General features: G+C 42.5%; 1 protein-coding gene across 1 annotated transcript in view; it reads left to right on the forward strand.

The window, feature by feature from the left end:
• Positions 1–21010, forward strand: part of LOC111963583 (neurofascin-like) — a 47947-nt gene extending 26937 nt beyond the window's left edge. Inside the window, 4 exon segments of the mRNA XM_070443464.1 lie at positions 1782–1928; positions 6024–6155; positions 6560–6629; positions 16921–21010. Of these exon segments, the coding sequence (XP_070299565.1) occupies positions 1782–1928; positions 6024–6155; positions 6560–6629; positions 16921–17149 (578 nt within the window). The 3' untranslated portion in view covers positions 17150–21010.
• Positions 21011–21333: the final 323 nt, after the last annotated feature.

The following is a 21333-nucleotide window of genomic DNA, read 5'->3' on the forward strand; positions in this document are numbered from 1 at the left end:
CCCAAACTGTGCAGTGTGCAACCTTCATAGCTACTACCCAGTATCGAGCTCCTGCATCATCTGGCTGTCTGTCTGGCTGTATGTTTGGTTGTCAGGCTTGGCTTTTCCATTGGCTGTTTAACATTAGAGTCAGTGGGGGGGGGGGGGGGGGGGGGGGGGTGGGGGGGGGCGCATGATGTCTTTATGACCACACACACGTGCAATTTCCCCCGGCAGGGCTATCACTGTGATGATGACTAGCTGTAGTCAGTGGTGTGTATTCTATGCCAGATCTAGATTACAGGCTTGGTCTGCATGCTGTAGTACGGCTAATGTTATCGGGTGGGAAGGCAAGGAGATGCTTTCACAACGCAAGCCAAGGGCATTGGGAAGGTTAAAAAGATTGGGAAGGGAGGGCTACAAGCTGTTTGCTTTTGTCTTTCTATGTTTTGGACTCAAGGCTGTACAGATGTAGGATCTTAATTTGATCACTCTTGTTGCTGAGAATTTTCCTGCACAACAGGAAATGCAAACGTCTTCTAAAGTTTGTAATTTTCACTTTAAAATTACTTGAGTTGCCCTAACGAAAAATGTATCTACCCCTACAAAAAATTTCCATGAATTATAATTCACATTTCCTGTAGTGTAGGATTATTTTCATGCTGTAGCAAACTGGCTCAAATTAAGATCCTACATCTGTACACTGAGTCAAATAGCAAATATATTTTTCAGACATTCAACTTGTAGATTTAGCTTCATGTTTTAACTGATGTAAGGAATGCAGTCTGTTTTTATATTAGTCAGACATTCCTTCCAAGTTATTGATTTTCATAGGGCTTCAGGTCTTTTTGTGGCCTAGTCAAGATTGAATTGAGTTTTCTACAGTTTTGTTTAGTTGCTTCAGAGGCTGCATTGGATGTACCAAGCTTTGGAATGGTTTTGGCTGATTGCTGTATGATGATCTCGTCTCACCCTTTCATGGGGTCAAAGGTCATGTCATAGCATGGTGCATGAAGTCACCAGTTTGCGTGCTCCTCCAGCAATCACTGACCCATGCCCCCACAGCTTGGTGTTGTCATGACCTTTGGAAAGATGCTGCGTTCCTTTCCACCATTGGTGTTTCTTCCATTGAGATGAGTGGAGGGCTATGGGTAATTGTGACACAGTGCTTTTCTACCCTCCTGCTCTATTTCACAATACGGAGTGTTCCATAATGGTGAATTTAAATTCCACCAGTCAGGGTAATACAATTTACTGCTGGCAATTCAGCTGGGAGTTTAGTAAAACTTTGATGTCCACATTATTATAGTAGCCTGAAGGAACACCTGCTTCCTAGGTTTACACTCTTTTCTCTCTCGCCAACGGAAAATGTCCCCTTTTTAGATTAGCTTTCTCAGGAGAATTATCCCCCAGGTGAGAAATGTGGTTTCACTCTCACTGAGAAGAAAATTTACCAAAAAGAATCCTGAAAAAGCCATGGAACCCCGAGCTGCGGCTCTTCTATTCACTTTCAGTCTCTATAAATTCCATTAGATATAAATGTATCCGTATTCGAGACATCGGTTTACAGATGTAGCTAATAATCTCAACGAGGTTGTCAATAAGTGGAGGTAAGAGGGTGTGTGTGTGTTGCATTGGGTCAGTCTCAATTCACTCCACTGGCCCACCATCTCATAGGGGGAAAAATCAGTCCTGCCCATGTAGTATCACTGCGTCGTACCCTTCCACTTTGCGTCGTTACCACGGTAGCCCGGCCACGCCCCCACAACAGAGTGTGATTGGCCCTCTCTTGTGTCTCCAAGGCAACGGCAGTATGTCAAGCGTACCTGTGAACCAGCCGCCCATTAAGCTGGCGGGACTGATCGAAGGGGCCAAGTACCACCTGAGGGTGTACTCCAACGAATACCACAGCATCTCCAGCAATGTTGTCACCTTTGAGACCAGCGCAGGTGAGACTCCACCTGCCCAGTTGAGGAGGGATGGAACATGGCCCGGATCAGGTCAGGTCAGATAGCCTGGGGGCCAGTCTGTGTCTGCATCAGCCCAGTCTAGGAGACTATAGCAGGCTAATGCAGAGACATGACAACACCCATGCTACAGGGACCACATGGATGACCCAGTTCCCTAACAATGAGGTATGTTGGGTCAGAACAATGTGGTGCTCCAGCCAAGTGAAAGAAGGCTAGGAGTTGAAATAGCTCCATGAGCTGGTATTGAAGTGTTGCCATGAATTCCCCGTCCATCAATCAAATACTCAAACGCATTGTAAAGTGACTGCTTTGTCTCTGTTCAGTTGTCTGTTCTGAACTTCTGGAAATATCTGCCATGAATCAGCGATTTAACTGTTTGTGATGTCTTGACTTGCCGTAGGAGAGTATTCGATGTGGTAAGAATAATCCAATGCAATGTAATGAATGAAAGCTAATACATACAATGGGTCTATAACTTGGACATATACTTTACTTTTCTCATATCTTTGTTTTGTTCTGAGCAAATTCACTTAGCTAATTTCACACTTGGTTGGTTAGTAATTATAAACTATTCATGTCATTGTCGGGGTATATTTAAGTCTGCATTTTGTTACAGATGTGTTTTTCAATCAGTAGCGTACTGTGTTTGGCTTATTTCAATGTTCTAGAATTATATTTTAGACCGATTTCAGATCATAATACTCTACAGTGTCTTTGGTTGCTTTCAATATTTGAGGTTCTTTCTGTTAAAATACCTAGGTTTTGTGTTCATATCGACAAATTGACCCAACACATAATTGTAGTGTATATTCTGATTAAATTTGAAATGCAAAATATACTTTATATTTTCAACTGTTATTTTCATGGTTTGGGGAAATGAAGATAAATACTTTATTTGGTACATATATATATATATACAGTACCAGTCAAAAGTTTGGACACACCTACTCATTCATTTCTACATTGTAGAATAATAGTGAAGACATCAAAGCTATGAAATCACACATATGGAATTATGTAGTAACCAATGAAGTTTCAAACAAATCAAAATGTATTTTATTTTTGAGATTCTTCAAAGTAGCCAACCTTTGCCTTGATTACAGCTTTGCACACTCTTGGCATTCTCTCAACCAGCTTCACCTGGAATGCTTTTCCAACAGTCTTGAAGGAGTTCCCATATATGCTGAGCACTTGTTCGCGGCTTTTCCTTCACTCTGCGGTCCAACTCATCCCAAACCATCTCAATCTCATTCTTGGTCAAATAGCCCTTACACAGCCTGGAGGTGTGTTGCGTCATTTTCCTGTTGAAAAACAAATGATTGTCCCACGAAGCGCAAACCAGATGGGATAGCGTATCGCTGCAGAATGCTGTGGTAGCCATGCTGGTTAAGTGTGCCTTGAATTCTAAATACACCACAGACAGTGTCACCAGCAAAGCACCCCCACACCTCCTCCTCCATGCTTCACAGTGAAAACCACACTTGCAGAGACCATCCGTTCACCTACTTTGCGTCTCACAAAGACACGGTGGTTGAAACCAAAAATCTCAAATTTGGACTCATCAGAGCAAAGGACAGATTTCCACTGGTCTAATGTCCATCGCTCATGTTTCTTGGCCCAAGCAAGTCTCTTCTTATTACTGGTGTCCTTTAGTAGTGGTTTCTTTGTAGCAATTCGATCATGAAAGCCTGATTCTCCTCTGAACAGTTGATGTTGAGATGTGTCTGTTACTTGAACTCTGTGAAACATTTATATGAGCTGCAATCTGAGGTGCAGTTAACTCTAATGAACTTATCCTCTGCAGCAGAGGTAACTCTTGGTCTTCCTTTTCTGTGGTGGTCCTTATGAGAGCCAGTTTCGTCATAGCGCTTGATGGTTTTCGCTACTGCACTTGAAACTTTCAAAGTTCTTGAAATGTTCCACATTGACCTTCATGTCTTAAAGTACTGATGGACTGTCGTTTCTCTTTGCTTATTTGAGCTGTTCTTGACAAAATATTTATTTTTATTTATTTTATTTTTTATTTAACCTTTATTTAACTAGGCAAGTCAGATAAGACAAATTCTTATTTACAGTGTCTGCCTACAAAAGGTAAAAGGCCTCCTGTGGGGTCGGGGGCTGGGATTAAAGATAAAAGCAATTAAATAAAAATATAGGACAAAACACACATCATGACAAGAGAGACAGCACAGCATAACATAAAGTGAGACCTAAGACAACAACATATTAAGGCAACAATACATGACAACACAGCATGGTAGCAACACAACAGGACAACAACATGGTAGCAACACAACATGGAAGCAGCACAACATGGTAGCAGCACAAAACATGGCACAAACATTATTGGGCACAGACAACAGCACAAAAGGCAAGAAGGTAGAGATAACAATACATCACGCAAAGCAGCCAAAAATGTCTGTAAGAGTGTCCATGATTGAGTCTTTGAATGAAGAGATTGAGATAAAACTGTCCAGTTTTAGTGTTTGTTGCAGCTCGTTCCAGTCGCTAGATGCAGCAAACTGAAAAAACAAGCGACCCAGGGATGTGTGTGCTTTGGAGACCTTTAACAGAATGTGACTGGCAGTGTTGAATGTGGAAGATCGGGCTGCAGTAGATATCTCAGATAGGGTGGAGTGAGGCCTAAGAGGGTTTTATAAATAAGCATCAACCAGTAGGTCTTGCAACAAGTATAGAGAGATGACCAGTTTACAGAGGATTATAGAGTGCAGTGATGTGTCCTATAAGGAGCATTGGTGGCAAATCTGATGGCCCAATGGTAAAGAACATCTAGCCGCTCGAGAGCACCCTTACCTGCCAATCTATAAATTATGTCTCCGTAATTTAGCATGAGAAGGATGGTCATTTGAATCAGYGTTWGTTTGGCAGCTGGGGTGAAAGAGGAGAGATTACGATAGAGGAAACCAAGTCTAGATTTAACTTTAGCCTGCAGCTTTGATATGTGCTAAGAGAAGGACAGTGTACCGTCTAGCCATACTCCCAAGTACTTGTATGAGGWGACTATCTCAAGCTCTAAACCCTCATAGGTAGTAATCACACCCGTGGGGAGAGGGGCATTCTTCTTACCAAACCATATGACCTTTGTGTTGGAGGTGTTCAGAACAAGGTTAAGAGCAGAGAAAGCTTGTTGGACACTAAGAAAGATTTGTTGTAGAGTGTTTAACACAAAATCCCGGGAGGGGCCAGCTGAGTATAAGACTGTATCATCTGCATATAAATGGATGAAAGAGCTTCCTACTGCCTGACCTATGTTGTTGATGTAAATTGAGAAGAGAGTGGGGCCTAGGATCGAGCCTTGGGACACTCCCTTGTTGACAGGCAGTGGCTGAGACAGCAGATGTTCTGACTTTATACACTGCAATCTTTGAGAGAGAGGTAGTTAGCAAACCAGGTCAACGACCCCTCAGAGTCTTTGGAGTTGGTCTTTTACCAATAGGGCTAACTTCTGTATACCAGCCCTACCTTGTCACAACACAACTGATTGGCTCAAATGCATGAATTTACTTTTAACAAGGCTCACCTGTTAATTGAAATGCATTCCAGGTGACTACCTCATGAAGCTGGTTGAGAGAATTCAAGAGTGTGCAAACCTATCATCAAGGAAAAGGGTGGCTACTTTGAAGAATCTCAAATATAAAATATATTTGGATTTGTTTAAAACTTTTTTGGTTACTACGTGATTCCATATGTGTTGTTTCATATATGTTATTTCATAGTTTGGATGTCTTCACTATTATTCTACAATATAGAAAATAGTACAAATAAAGAAAAACAATTGAATGAGTAGTGGGATTCCATTCAGGGTAATAGCTCTGCATTGAGGGAATAATGGAATATTGTGATGATGGTTTTGGGTTGTCATAGTTTGTGTGGTTGCTGTATCTTGATTTGAAAAGTCTTGGATGAGGACAGATGGTCGGACGTATTGCCAGTGACTCATCTGGGGCACAACAGACTCTTATTATTTTTCTCCCTCTCTCTGTGTGTCTCATCTCTCCCTCCTGTGTGTGTGCGTGTGTGTGTGTGCTTGTCAATGTGTTTGCCTGCTGACAGCCTACAGTAAAGATCAGGTGGACATTGCTACCCAGGGCTGGTTCATCGGGCTGATGTGTGCAATTGCTCTCATCATCCTCATCCTCCTCATCGTCTGCTTCATCAAGAGGAGTCGCGGAGGCAAATACCCAGGTAAGGGTTAACAGAAGGMAGTTAAATACCCAGGTAAGGGTTAACAGAAGGCAGTTAAATACCCAGGTAAGGGTTAACAGAAGGCAGTTAAATACCCAGGTAAGGGTTAACAGAAGGCAGTTAAATACCCAGGTAAGGGTTAACAGAAGGCAGTTAAATACCCAGGTAAGGGTTACTGGAGAAGTGCTAGTAACACAAGGGAGTTACATACGCAGTTAAGGTAATGATGTGGGGCGGGAGTGGGTCAAGCTCCAATGTAAGAGTTTACAGGTCAAACATAAATGTAAACATAATGGGTTATTCAATTACGGAGAGCAGCACCCATGTAAATTCCAATGCCTTGGTGGAGCTTTGAATACATGTTCAGTATTCATGTGTGTCTTTTTGGCTTGATCGCTCTTCAGTGCGAGAAAAAAAAGATCTCCCTCTGGACGCGGTGGATCAGAAAGGAGAGGACGGATCATTTGACTACCAGTAAGTATTTCTCCTGAATATGAATATTTCTCATATGTTTGCGGAACTATGTATTATATGGCCCAATGTTCCCCTGGGAGGTTAAATATGTGTTTCACCAATCAGTGACCGATTCATCGATGCAGATCTTCTATTGTAACACTGTGTAGTAAATAGAGCTAGGTATGACTGAGTCATGCAGGGTTATATAGAGGGGGATTTAGTAGGCTTTTGTCTGGTTGGTTTACTTATGTATGTGTATGCTAGTCATCATGATTATGATGTATGGTGTTCAGCCTTAGGATCATGCGTAGTAGTGTTGATCTGCATGTACTGTATTTAGACATCAGGAACGAGGGACAGGGACTCTTAGGTCTTGTAATCCTGGTGAATGTTATGACAGGAGTTAGTATGTGTTAGGTCTAGCAATGCATGTGTTCAGTAGTATATATATTTGTTGGTGAGTGATTGTCTTTTGCTCATTCCAGGTCCCACTGATCTGTCTCCACTCGTTTTTCTCTGTGGGGAAGGAGACTCTCTCTGTCCACCTTTACTGATTAATTAACCCTCTAACTTAACCGTCAAGTCAGCTTACTCACTCTAATCAACCTGATCCTGCTTTATTGAAATGGTGCTAAAACCCATGTCCTAAGTTACACAGACAGGCAGAGGGTATGTACACACTTAAATGTGTAGCTTCTGTTTGCCACCTAAATCCATAACTAAAGTACATAGAGAAGCATCCGTACACAGCCTGTCCGGTGTGTATTGTTGTGGTGGTAACACACAAAACCTTTGGCCTTTGGTTTCCAAGGTAGCAATGACCTTTGACCTCTCAACATGACCAAAGCTAATTCCTGAGTAGAGATACCTTCTCGGGTGACCCTCCTCCACTGTTGCCATGGTGATGACCATATTACCGCTGACAGTGTCTTGAGAACTTCAGAAGGAGAGGAAGTGCCCCTGTACTCAACCCCCAGTAACACCACACAACCTGTAACCCAAACCCCTAACTGTTCTTATGAGTCTGAAATGGAACATGGCACCTTAATTTACCCAAGCTTTGGGGGCACCTTCTACCTAGACCAGTTACAATGGTTTAGTCAGGTATATTTAGAGTCATTTGAAGAGATTTGATTAGTTTTGCTTTTAGAAAGCATTACGAGCAACAAAAATGATATATATATTCACGTACACCGGATAGGTGCAGTGAGTTGTGTCGTTTTACAGGGTCAGCCATAGTAGTAACGGCGCCCATGGAGCAAATAAGGGTTAAGTGCCTTGCTCAATCACACATCCCCATATTTTTCATCTTGACATCTCGGGTATTCAAACTAGCAACCTTTCGGTTACTTGCCCAATGCTCTAAACGCTAGGCGGCCTGCCACCCAGAAAACAAGCATTACAAGCGTTACACCATAAAAAATGTATGAAATCATTTGAACAGTGTTGTTGTAGGTGTTTATTCCACTTGACAACAAAGTGCTGTGGTTTTAAAGCGTTAAGTGTTTTTAAAAGCACTTGGATGTGTAGTGTGATGTTCAAAGGTGAAATCAACCATTATCACTTGTGTGTGAGCAGTGCTCTACTGTTATGTTTATACAAGTGTGTGAGGCATGTCGACAATGGAAAACCAAAGCAAGTCCCTGCTCTCGTCTCTAATCAATGTCTATTAATATTAACCTCTTTCCTACAGTGAAGGTCATTGCTAAGCTCACACAGTGACACACATTCAATGGCACTGGCTCTAATCCCTTTGTCTACATAACTCGCACGTTGTGTTGGTGTATGTGTACGTGCATGTTTGGGTGAGTGTGTGTGTGTGTGTGCGTAAGGGTGTGTGGCGTGTACGTGTGTGTGTGTGTGTCGTCTCTGGCTCTCATACGCTTGTGTGTCACCTGGAGGATGTCTCCTTCCTCCCTTCCCTCTCTCTCGCTCTCTCTACTCTCTCTCCTATCTTCACGTCTCTTCCCTCTCTTCTCCACGCTGAAATGGTCGTCTGTCCCTGACAGGAACGAAAATGAGAACGAAAACGAGAACAGGTACTTTGGTTTTGGCACGGCATCCTGCTCCCGGCCTGCGCATGTCTGGGGCAGATACTCCCCTCCAGACTGGGGGAGGGGGGCTGCCTGCGGGTTTGGGGGTGAGATTGGGGGAGTTCGGGGTAATAGTGGGGGTGCGGAAGTGAGGCAATAACTGTGACGGTAGATCATGGTCTATGACCAACTTCACCCTCCTCATTTTGCACTACTGTTCATGGGGTAGAAGGGGAAAGTGAGAGATGGGTGGTGGAGGTGGACACAGTACACCAGCCAATTTAGATATCTCAGTTCCCGGGGTGTCAAACATGTGACCAGGGCGCAGTTGAGACTCTCCGGGTAGTGTGAATACACAGATAGAAGTGAGAAGAGTGTTGTTTCTACACAGCTAGACCTTCCGGCAAGGGACTTCGGAAATATGTAGCTAAGCTGTAGCTAATTAACAAAAGCTTCTATAATCAGTCCCTGACTCTTTGGGTATTGGGTCTTCTTCCATAAAATTAGGTCAACTTTCCCTTCAAGGCAGGTTAGTGAATAGGACAATCCCATTTCAGGGCTAAACCATGTTATGCATGACCAGGCTACTTTGTCCTAACCTTAAGGCTAAGATCATCTATTGCCCTGTGTTCCACACCTGCTACCTCACAAGCAGAACAACAGCCATTACAATAGGCAAAATAACTTAAGCCCAGGGCTGTTCTGGACCTGTTCAATACAGGCCTCTGGTGGAGAGTTCTTGGCAGGGACCAGATCCATCCATGGGTTGTTCAGGGTTAAGAGCAGCAAGTGTTCAATATGGGGCAAGTGAGGCTAATCATAGCTGTGGTTTAAGCGTCGCCTCAGGCTTATGACATTCAAGTGAGAAAAGCGTGTTAGTGTTCAGGACTCCGCTGAAGTGCGCAGACAGTGAGCCATGGCTCCGTACTGTGAAAGCCTCTTCTTATTACCAGTCTGCAGGATATCACAGAGTTGGAAAAGCAGATTTCGGAGTACCACAGGCCTCACTTTAGATCCACAGCTGAAGAGTCACTAATCTCAATATACTCTGAAAGTGTCAATTTAATCAGGTAATAAAGTGTCAGGTAAATCCAGGTAATTTGCAGATGAGAGAGAGCGAAGGAGAGCTAGAGAGAGAGAGAATATGCAGGGTTTTCTTATCTCTCCCTAGAGAGCTGTCAAGTGTTTCATGGATCAGGTAGGTGATGTGGTGATCCTGAAACTGATCGTGAACACTGAGAAGTCCTGAACCCTTTGTCTCTGTCGAGGCTTTGATCGTGTTTTCCTACCCTTAAGGTTAATTGCTTTGTTTTTCTTCCAACAGCTGACATTTCAAAAGGCAGCAACCACCAGGTGCAGAGGCGAAGGCTGAGGACGGAAATCAATTTGGGCCYAAGTGAGAGGGAGGGAGGGAAGAAAGTGTAGGGTAGAATCTGATGGAGAGAGGGTTTAAGGAGGGAGGTTGGAAGGTCTTCCGTTGGAGTTTGACACCCTTGAGGAACCAATTTGGGGAATAAGCAGCAGAGAACCTTTGCAACATGTGACAATAAAGCCTTTGTATGCAGATAAAATATCAACACGTACAACACTATCTCTTTCCTACATGCTGACATTCACTGCTGCTCACGTCCAATAAACAAATGTTTATTCTGTCCCGTTTCGGTTGAGTCAACCTGGGCCTTCAAAAGGGTCAGACTGACAGATATGTCGATAAAATAAACATGCAGGAGTAAACTTAGTATGTTCTGGCCCACATGAAAAAATACTACAGTGTACTATAGAATACTACAGTACTTACTATGGTAAACTGTAGTATACTGTATAATACTATACTACACACTGTAGTATCCATTAAACATGTGTAGTACTTACTATAGAGAACACTGTAATAAATACTAAAGTTATGTCCGTAAAAACACTACAGTCCGTAAAAACAGTACACTTTTTAAATTACTGTAAAAACAACAGTATTGAATTTGCCTCCCCATATCGCAATTTGTGCCACCCATAAGTGAGAAATCTAAATGCCAAGTGTCGACCATATATTGTTTCCCCACAGGTTATGGAAGATGTGCTCATTTATTATTTCTCCAATAGGTTTCCTGAAGGAGAAAACCTCCACTTCTATGTCAAACACTATAGTAAATATTACAGTAATGTCTCCAAAAACACGACAGTAAACACTACAGTATACTACAATCTGCAAAAACACTACATTCTTTACTATAGTGTATACAGTTTTCTTTTAATACACTATTTATACTATAGTTAACTGTACATATTACAGTATAATACAGTWMMATACATTATACTACAGTAAATATGACAGTATAAGACAGTATTCACTGTAGTGCGTAAGAACAGTCCTTAGCCGTGGTATATTGGCCATATACCACACCCCCTCGTGCCTTGTTGCTAAAATAGACTATAGTATTTTTTCATGTGGGGGAGTACTTTTCTTAATTTATGATGTATAAACACTTTGACAGTTCTATCTCTGCATGTGCGTGACTCTATGGCAGTGGTGGCCCACCCTGCTTCTGGAACGCCGCAGTGTGCAAGCTTTTGTTCCAGCCCAGCTGTAACACACTTGATTTAACGTTCTGTGGTTTGTACATTGAAGACTGGTTGTTTGTTTGAATCGGGGTGTTAAAGCTGGGCTGGAACAAAAGCCTGCACCTTCTGCAACTCTTCAGGACTAGATCCGGCCATCCCTAGTCTATGGTGTATCCAGTTTGACTTTCTGTGGTGCTACAGACTCAGCTGTTAGGGCCTTCATTTGCCAATTGCCACACCCACAGATGCGCTCCTTGATGTAGCTCTGGTCCCGTGTGTTACTTGCGGCTTGAAACGGCTTCAGCTGCCTCCATCTGTCCATTCATTCCTCCGTAGAAGGCATTTTCTTCAGTTGAAGAAGGTTCAAGCCTCACGTAACACCGTGGACCAGAGCTAGCCTTGATGCACCTCATGACCAGATAGATAGTTATCCCATTTTCCTTTGGCTATGTAAAACCTAATTCTAGGGCTTTTTTGTTCGGTATCCTATGATTATTGTTGCTTCATCTGTGTTTTTGTTTGTTTGATGCCATAGTACAGTATTAGTATGGGGCAACTATGTATGGGCACCCAAATGTTTTTGACCCACTAGTAAATGTGATTTTAGGTCTATATCACTCGGGTATATTAGCAATTCCCCCCCATTCAAGATCGCATTTAAGATCTCATTTTCAATCCGTGTGTTTATTCAGTATGTTTGTCTGTTCAGTGTGTTTTTAGCCGTCTCTGTTTTTTGTTCTTCCTCACCTTACGTCTTTCCTTTGTCTTTCTGTTTTGGTTTCTGTTCCCATTGGGTCAAATCAAGTTGTTCCTTGAAAAGGTATGGAAGGAGTCTGCACAGTGCACACCACAACCAGAATAACCCTGAAGTAATATGCATTATTTACTTTGAGATCGCTCAGACTTCTTGCATTGGATTTTAATCGATTAATATCTAATCACACACTAATCACAACCTGTTGAATTGACTGAACATTGGCCATTCTGTTTTCAATTGAATGAAAGTCGTAGCTCAAACATATTCTCACTAAGGCTTAACCAACTAAAATCCTCATTTCATTTCCAAGATATTGTTGATTCCAGTCATGTCGAAGAAAGCGGAGGTGGAAAGTAACAAACTGATGTTGACATTTACGCAATTGATTTCTCTAGTCCAATTGATATGTTAATTGAGCTGGATAATATTCATCTTTATAGAAAAATGCTTAAATAACAAAGATGAAACAGTTTGTTTTGAAAGTAGTTTCAGACACTGCAGCTTATTTCAGTAGAATAAAGTATTCCCAGTTACTTTTTCCACCTTTGCTCCTTTCTTAAAAAATAATCTAATCAGATAATTGAATCATTCTACACCCTCTCATTCTAAAGAGGTTTAAAGTCGAAGAACGCTTGGTCTTTTATACCTCCTCTAAACCTTCTGGCTCACTAATATTGCTTGAGCGATAAGGTCAACACACGAAAGCTGGGAAACCCGCGACTTGAGCCAAGTTTTTTTTAATGACTTTGCCACTCTAGTAGATTTATTCAATTATATAATGTGGAGATATCCTCATAATTCAGCTGTAATACTCCACTCTTGAGTGGATTTAGAACTATGGACAATAGTTTCGTATTTGCCAGCTGCTATGCTTCTCACCTTATGGTTCGATAAATCTTAGTGAATTTGAGGGTTGTGAAAATCTAATAAGTTCATTTCTCCATCTGCTCAGGTCTACTAAAAATCAAGGTTGTCATTGACCATGCCTGTATAAGGCCAATGTCTACATACACTATTGTATGWATGAGAGTGAGTTCTAACACTCCTGATCAATTCCTCACTCAGTATATTAATCGATTAAAACATTAAAAAACATCTCCCGTGCAGTTATCCAGTTTCTTCTCATCTATTTCACTCTCTTTATTTTCTGGTCTACTTATCTTCTCTAGACTCTCACTCTCTCATGTATGATAAGATGGRGGCTCTGAGGACGGCGAGTCTTGCTGGTTCCTGCTTGACATTGCTTTTGTATTGCTTTTTCTGCGTTCATTGTTACTTTGTTTGCTCAGAATCTTCGTGCAATATTCCTACGACCGACAAACACCTCTGGATCATGATCGGAAGCTACACACTTATCTCTCAACCTCCCAGATCTGGAATAATACATTAGTTCCATAGTTCCTCGCACAGCGGGCTTACCTGACCAAAGGCAAAGCCGGTGATGAAGAAAAGTAAGGGAAGGCGAACTCTGAGCTAGGCTGAAAAGACAGGCTATATGGCCTCCTCTTCCTACACTCCTAGAAGAAAAGGTGCTATCAAGAACCTAAAAGGGTTCTTCTGCTGTCCCCATAGGATAACTATTTGAATAACCCTTTTTGGTTTCAGGTAGAACCCTTTTGGGTTCCATGTAGAGTCCTTTATACAGAGGGTTCTACGTGGAACCCAAAATGGTTCTCCTTTGGGCCCAGCCGAAGAACCCCTTTGGAACCCTTTTTTCTAAGAGTGTAGTATCCTGATGGCTAATGTCCGATTGCTGGAAAATAAACTTTGAGCTCAGAGCAAGGCTTCAATCGCAGACATCAGGGAATGCTGTGTCTTTGTTTTTACAGAGACATGGCTTACGTGAAACTCACTCGACTCTGCTATCCGACTAGATGGCGTTTCCATTTTCCGTATGGATCGTATGGCGGCTTCTGGTAAGAGTAGGGGAGGTGTATGCTTCCTCATCAACATTTCCTGGTGTAATTAAATTAAAAACATCTGTTCACAACCGACCTGGAGTTCCTGATGCTAAAATGCCAACCCCACTATATGTTGAGGGAATTCATGTGTATTATTATCACAGCTGTGTACATACCGCCACAAGCAACCAGCAAGGTGGCACTCAGCGAACTGTACAATAACGTTAGCCTGCAAGAAGCCTCTCACCCGGAAGCTGTCTTTGTCGCGGGAGATTTTAACCAAGCAAATCTTTTAAAAATTATTCCAAAGTATCGCCAACATGTATCCTGCCTCACGAGAGGACCATGCTGGACCATCTGAACACAAACATCCATGGCTCGTACAAAGCAATCCCCCGCCACCACTTCAGCCAATAAGATCCCGTCTCTGTGTTCCTACTCCATGCCTACACGCAGATACTCAAGAGGGAGCCACCAACACAGAGAATAGTGAGGAGCTGGACAGAGCAATGCTGCAGGACTGTTTTGAGAATGCTGATTTGATTTTTTWAAATTCATCCACCCAGAACTTATCCATTAACATTGAGAAATATACATCGTCAGTCACAGGCTTCATTAGAAAATGTGTTGATGATGTTGTACACACAATACCAATCTGGATATAACCCAACCAAAAACCCTGGATGAACAGATACATCCATACCATGCTGTGAGCCCGTACTGCAACATTTAATGTCAGCAGAACGAACCACAACGACTCAGTGGGAAGTGTACAAGGCAAGCAGGTACAAGCTCCGCAAATCCATTCGTTCGACAACTCAGACTTGCGACACTTGGCAAGGACTACAGGCTATCACTGACTACAAAGGCAAATCCAGCGGATTGGTGCCAACCGAAGCCTCCCTCCAAGATGAGCTTAACATCTTCTATGCTCGCTTTGAGGCAGACAATACAGAGCCATCCAGGAAGTATCTCACTGCTCCGGATGCTTTCGCTCTCCACGGCTGATGTGAGGACAGATCTCAAGAGGGAATATTCACAAAGTCTCCAGCCAAATGGCATCCCTGACTGCATCTTCAGAGTGTGGCTGACCATCTCGCGGGCGTCTTCTCTGACATCTTCAACCTGTCCCTATCCCAGGATGTAGTCCCCACTTGCTTCAAGGAGACCACCATCGTTCCAATGCCCAATAGTTCACATGCCCAAATGACTATCGCCCCGTCGCACTCACCCTTGTCACCATTTAGTGCTTTCGAGAGGCTGGTCATGGCCCACTTCATTGCCAGCATGACAGGTACACTGGACCCACTCTAATTTCCCTGACTCTCCAACAGATACACGGAAGATGCCATTTCTATCGCGATTCACACAGCCCTTACACATCTGGACAAGAGGAACACCTACGTGAGAATGCTGTTCATTGACATCAGTTCACCATTCAACACCATTGTTCCCTTCAAGCTCGACACCAAGCTCAGAGCCCTGGGTRTGGACACTACCCTCTGCAGCTGGATCCTGGACTTCCTGACGGGCCGAACCAGAGGCTGTGAGGATTGGCAATAACCTCCTCCACACTGATAACCAACATCAACCAGTCAGCCTATAGGAAGGATGTAAGTGAACTGGCACATGCCCCGATCCACATCAACAGGACTGCAGAAGAGAGAGTCAGTAGTTTTAAATTCCTCGGGGTCCACGTCACCGATTACTTGATATGAACCAACAATACTACCACTCTTGTCAAGAGGGTGCAACAGTGCCTCTACTTCCTAAGGCGTCTGAAGAAATTTGGCATGCCACCCCAGGTCCTCTCCAAATACACCATCGAGAGCTTCCTTACCAGTTTCATCACGGCCTGGTACCGGAATTGCTCCGTCCACGACCAAAAGGTCCTCCAGTGTGTGGTGAAGATGGCCCAGTACATCACTGAGACACTTTCTATCTACAATCACACAGACACACACACACACACGCACACACACATCACAACTGTTGCTACCAGACTTTTATTTACTAGTGTTGATACAGTTCGGTCTGGTTTCCTTGGTAATTCTTGGTTGATGACCTGTGTGCTCAGTTGATTTGGTGACTGCATGGAGCATGCTCAGAGCCATGACTTCAGGTAATCTCTGTCAGATTATATTCCGATGTAGTTGGTCTACTAACTGGCCAGCCTTGATACAGTACCACACCAGCAAATCACCAAAGAAAATGTCAACACAGTCTGGTTTGTAGATCGATCCTTTCTACAGCCAAGATAAATATTCAACACCTCCAACTATGACGGAAAGACTGTTGAAGAGCTAAACTTCCATCTTTTTCTCTTCCCTCTGCTCTGGTAATGCCTTTCTGCTGTTTGCTATCTGCCTGTTGTAAGAGTCTAGAGAGCTAATGCCGGTTGATAGCACCAGTGTCCCTCTGCATGACAGTTCTCTCTCCCTACTGCAGAGGTAGAAGACATAGGGACATGTTCTGAATTGAGATGCGCTCACCTACTCTAACTTGAGCTTTCACACAAATTGTCCAATCCCCGCAACACGCTGCTTTGTGTGTGAGCATGAGGTTAATGCACAGATCTCACATCAGAACATAGTCCAGACTGAGTGGCATGTGTATGTGTGAGAATGCGTTGGTTTGAGCATTTAAGGGCAACATACGGCTTCCCCAATGACTCAGCGTTGCTGTAGCAGTTATTGTAGACTACAGTATTTATTTCAGCAAGCTTATATTATTGCACTCTGGTTGACAACTGCCAGTGTTTTTATATCATAGCTAAAGGCAAGTATCGATGTTCTTCCAAAATTGTTTTTTTGAAAGTGATTGTGTTCCCGTGTGAACTGAATGACCTCAGCTTCAGCCTGTGATGATCTGTAAGAGAAAGGACTGCGGAAAACTACAGTCAACACTTCTCTTGTATACAGTTGTTCCCTTCCCCAGTTCTCCTCTGACTCCTATTCTCTCTCCCCCTTAACCTTTGGGACGGTAAGGACTCACTTGCGGTGATGACCGTGTCGATGACATCACAGGCGGAGTCTAACCTTTGACCTTTTTACCCTTTGTAGCAGCGACGAGGACAACAAGCCTCTGCAGGGCAGCCAGAACTCTTTGGACGGCGGGGTGAAGGAGAGTGACGACAGCCTGGTAGACTACGGCGAGGGAGGGGACGGCCAGTTCAACGAAGACGGCTCCTTCATTGGCCAGTACACAGTCAAGAAGGACAAGGACGAAACAGAGGGCAACGAAAGCTCCGAGGCCACCTCACCCGTTAACGCCATCTACTCGCTGGCGTAACCCCCCCGCCGGCCTCGGCCTGGGGATCTGAGGAGCTCCCCTTAGCGGTCGGAGGGTGCTATTACCACCACTACTACTACCACACACACACAAACACAGATATGAATATGAATATATATATATATGAATCTATGAAAACACGTATACACACGTAAACCCACAGCGCCTGCCTGGAGACTGTTTGGCCTCTTTAAGCGGACGGAGAAACCATTCCTCTGAGAAATAAGGGGGTGCGAATGCAATGGAAGCTACCATATACAGTGAGCCAAGCCTTTATTGTCAGCTCCAGAAAATGGCTTGCCGAGACAAAGTTTGGGAATTCTTGAACAGTACCGGTTTCTCTATGCTCCTCCTCCTCCTGCCCATCACACAGACGTTAGTGTGCCTAAAGGGCTGGCCTCAAGTATAGAGGACTAAGAGGCAACGCAGAGGTTGTCAAGCATTTTGTGTGGCACTAGAGCTTTTTGGTTTTCAACGTCCTCAGCTTTTCCCGCAACCCCCCTCTTCCTCCCACACATATCACGCCCCCTGTGTCTTTACCCAGCATTCCTAGGGAAGGAGACACAGACGCTCCTCCTGTGAACATATCAGCTACAGACCACCAACATAGCAGGATGTCGGCAGATATGTTTATCATATTGATATTTCCGCAAAGAGAGATAATTCTGGTACAATAGACGAGTCATTAGAATATATTAATGCTGTAAACTCTGCTAGCTCACCTTCTAGTGCGCTGCAAAACTATGCACTACCACCACCTCATGTTTTTGGGTAAAGTCTGGTTATGAATTATTTTTTTGTGTGTGTTGATTCTCACAGGTTTAAAGAAGAATAACTTGCTTAATGAAATGGTATTGTTTCCTCCCCATCCCGCTGTGGTAAATGTACTTCTGTTTCACCTCCAAACTCAAGTAGTGTGGAGATATTCAAAATGGCCACAGCTATAGCAATGCCATTCCTGCCTCAAGCTTTGTTATAGTACAAGCCTATACTATGTCAGTTATAAATGACATTTGAAGAAAATATTTTTTTTCAAGCATGGTAGTACTTTAGTGCAAGAGACAAAGGAAAAGTAGCTTGGAGAGGAGGTTTGCTCTGCTTGGTAAACTGCTACAGACTGTCTGTCCATCTCTATGGCGAATGGTGCTCCAAGGAGGTGACTCACTTCTTGTTTACTTCCTGTTTAGCATGGCTGTGATCCTTAGGCTAGGCTTGATCGGCACCTCTTGTGTCTGCTTCTTTTATAACTGATCTCGTTATGGGACAGGCAGAATCTGTCGAGGCATGTCTTCACCTTCAAACCTCTAGAAATGATTTGGAATCCTAATTGACTGTTGAAGTCAAAAATAAACGAAATACTGCTACAAAACATATGTAATGTCTTTGAATATATGATACAGATAACTCTGTGAAGGTAATGAAGGTCCCTGCAGATGCCACCTGGCCCTAGTCATCATTGTCATACGAAYCCAGTATGTCAAGGAAGTGTGAAGAAGTTAGAGCGCATCGATACTAATACATTGGTCGACCGCCATTTTACCATCTGATCCTTTCAATAGTAGAACTCATTCATGAGTCTTCCTTGATGTTTCACCTCTCGAAGCGGTAGAAAGCTCAGCACCCACTTTTACAACTTATTACAAGAGCATTACTAAAGTCTTTCACGTTAAATCAAATAGATCTTAGCTAACAAATTACAATTAGCTAACAGAGGTCACATTGTATTTCAGATAACTATTTTATATTTTAATTTATTACATTATGTCGATAGTGTTAATTAATATATTAGTAATTCACTTATTAATTGTTGAATACACATGGTTGACCAACTGAATTAATGGTATCACATCAGAACCCACTCTGAAAGCCACGATAAAGAACTTAACGGGATTTGTTATTGTACATAAGAAAAGGGAAATCTGCTGTATGACACATCTTTTGTTGCTATGGGTATTTTTGTGTAAACTAACAACATTGACTGTCGCCATTAAAACGTTGTGGTGATCTATTCATTGTGCTGCTCTTCATGTTGAGTATTCATGTTTGTATTACTGTTATTATTCCATGTTGGTATTAGAATTGATTTAATATAACTTTAACTTAACACAGAAATGTAACATTGCTTATTTGTTTGACATACTGTAACTGTACGTACACGTAAGTCCTGAAACAATATGTCTTTGTAAATATCTATCAGAAAAACTGCTTTATGAGTAAAGAAATAGTCACACATCTGTATCCACCAAGCAAATGTACCTGGTGCATCCCAAGAATGATGTCATGTGGACCTTTGCAATGTAGCTTTGATTACGATTGGGACTCAAAATTACTCAATTGATGTTGTCCCTAAGAACTTGCTTTGAACTTGTAATATATGGCTTGTGACTTGTCTATCGGTCCGTCACTTTTCTGATTATCACTAATTCAAAAGAAACAGTTGATAATAAACACTATGTTGTGGAACAGGTATACAGTAGTCAGCCACTTTATGGTGTAAATAAAAAGTGCTAATGAAATGTGTTGTTGTAGCATACTGCACACACCTGTTCAATAGGTATGAAAAAAAAAAGCATTTGCTGAGGTAACGGATAGCCATTTTCCCCCTATTTTGTTTGTTTTTGTATTGTCATCTCTTAATAAGGCAACCCCAGACTTTCTCAAGGCTGCACAGACTCATTCTCCCATCATGCCATTCAGCTTACATGCCTGCTGCTCCACTCCTCCTGGTGACAGCCCAGTGGCTGGTGGCCATTTTGAAAGGGACAGATTTGGTCGTGTGTTTCACTTCTTTAAAGAGATGTCTTGTGTTCTGCCTTCCTCCTCTTAGACTTAAAAAAAATGTAATATACTGTATGGCCATCAACATCCTCTGTGAACGGGTCCTCTTTAAACCTTCTTTCTCCAGTATGTCAAAGCAAGTTTTGACCCATTTGTTTTTCATGTTGTTTCTTTGTGGTAAAGTTCACCGTGACCACTTGGTAGTGACTACATTAGCCTACCATGCACAGACACCTAACCACTGTATTAACATGAGGACACAGGAGGCCAGGAGTGCTGGCAGAGACACAATACAGTGCCTTTCCTGTTGCTATACGCTCTCCTCAACAAGACAAAGTGCACAGAGAAACAGTCCAATCACAAACCTCCAACAACCCTTAAAAACTACTGAATCACAGAATGTTCGACGGCGGATTTGGCCTTGAACTCACCGTTGTTTGAGTTCTGTACAAGCCCTTTCCCCTGACAGCCTTTCTCCTTTCCCTGTATGGATCCTTAAGGGGTAATTAGTGAACTGGCTAGACAACAGAAAATATAATAATGCATATTTGCTGATACACAGTGCTTTCTTATGTATTTTTATTTGTTTGTGTGCGTTTACTGGAGGTGCATAAGGAGTAGTGTTTTTTTATTCCGTTTGTAATATGTGTATCTTTCGACACGACTCCTCCCTTACAATAGCAAATCACTTTTAAACTATCAAGGGGTAGCAAAAAATGTAAAAGTATCAATGTGCATTTTCACAGCTTTGAGTTCACTTGATTTGAGATTCTGCAAAACTGCGATTTTATTCTTCAACGAGATGCCCATAACAKTTATTAAATTGGCGCATGTATTGTTATTGTTCATGTTCTTGTTATTTGAAATTATTTTCATTTCTGCATTTTACTTTTACAATTATAAGTGTATCAAAGCAGCTCGTCCGTCAAGCCTCTACACGCAAAAGAACAGCTTTTGTAAGGTACATCTAATCAACGGAGAAATGGCATATTAATATATTCACAATGTATGCGTGTATGATGAGATGTTGCAACTTCTGCTAGAGACGCCTTCTTTATAGTAAAGCTATCTCTTTTTCCCTAACCCCTGGCTATTGTCTTTATCTTCTATGGTTCTGTCCATGTCAACACTACTCGTACTATTCAATCACTTCCCAGAGTCTGGAAACTTCCAAATCCAGAAAAGTAATAGAAATGAATTTCCAATGTTTACTGAGTTTATTTGTGCATCAGTCAATATGTTTTATTACAAAAACTGTTTGAAATACTATACACATACAGGTACTGTATACATTCTTGGAGCTTGATATAGTTTTTTTTATCAGTCTAGGTTTAGCATTAAAGGTTAAGCACTACTGGACCCTGGCCCAGTCTAGGTTCAGCATTAAAGGTTAAGCACTACTGGAC

Source organism: Salvelinus sp. IW2-2015, linkage group LG1 (genome assembly GCF_002910315.2).
Source record: "Salvelinus sp. IW2-2015 linkage group LG1, ASM291031v2, whole genome shotgun sequence".
In the NCBI taxonomy this organism is placed as follows: Eukaryota; Metazoa; Chordata; class Actinopteri; order Salmoniformes; family Salmonidae; genus Salvelinus; species Salvelinus sp. IW2-2015.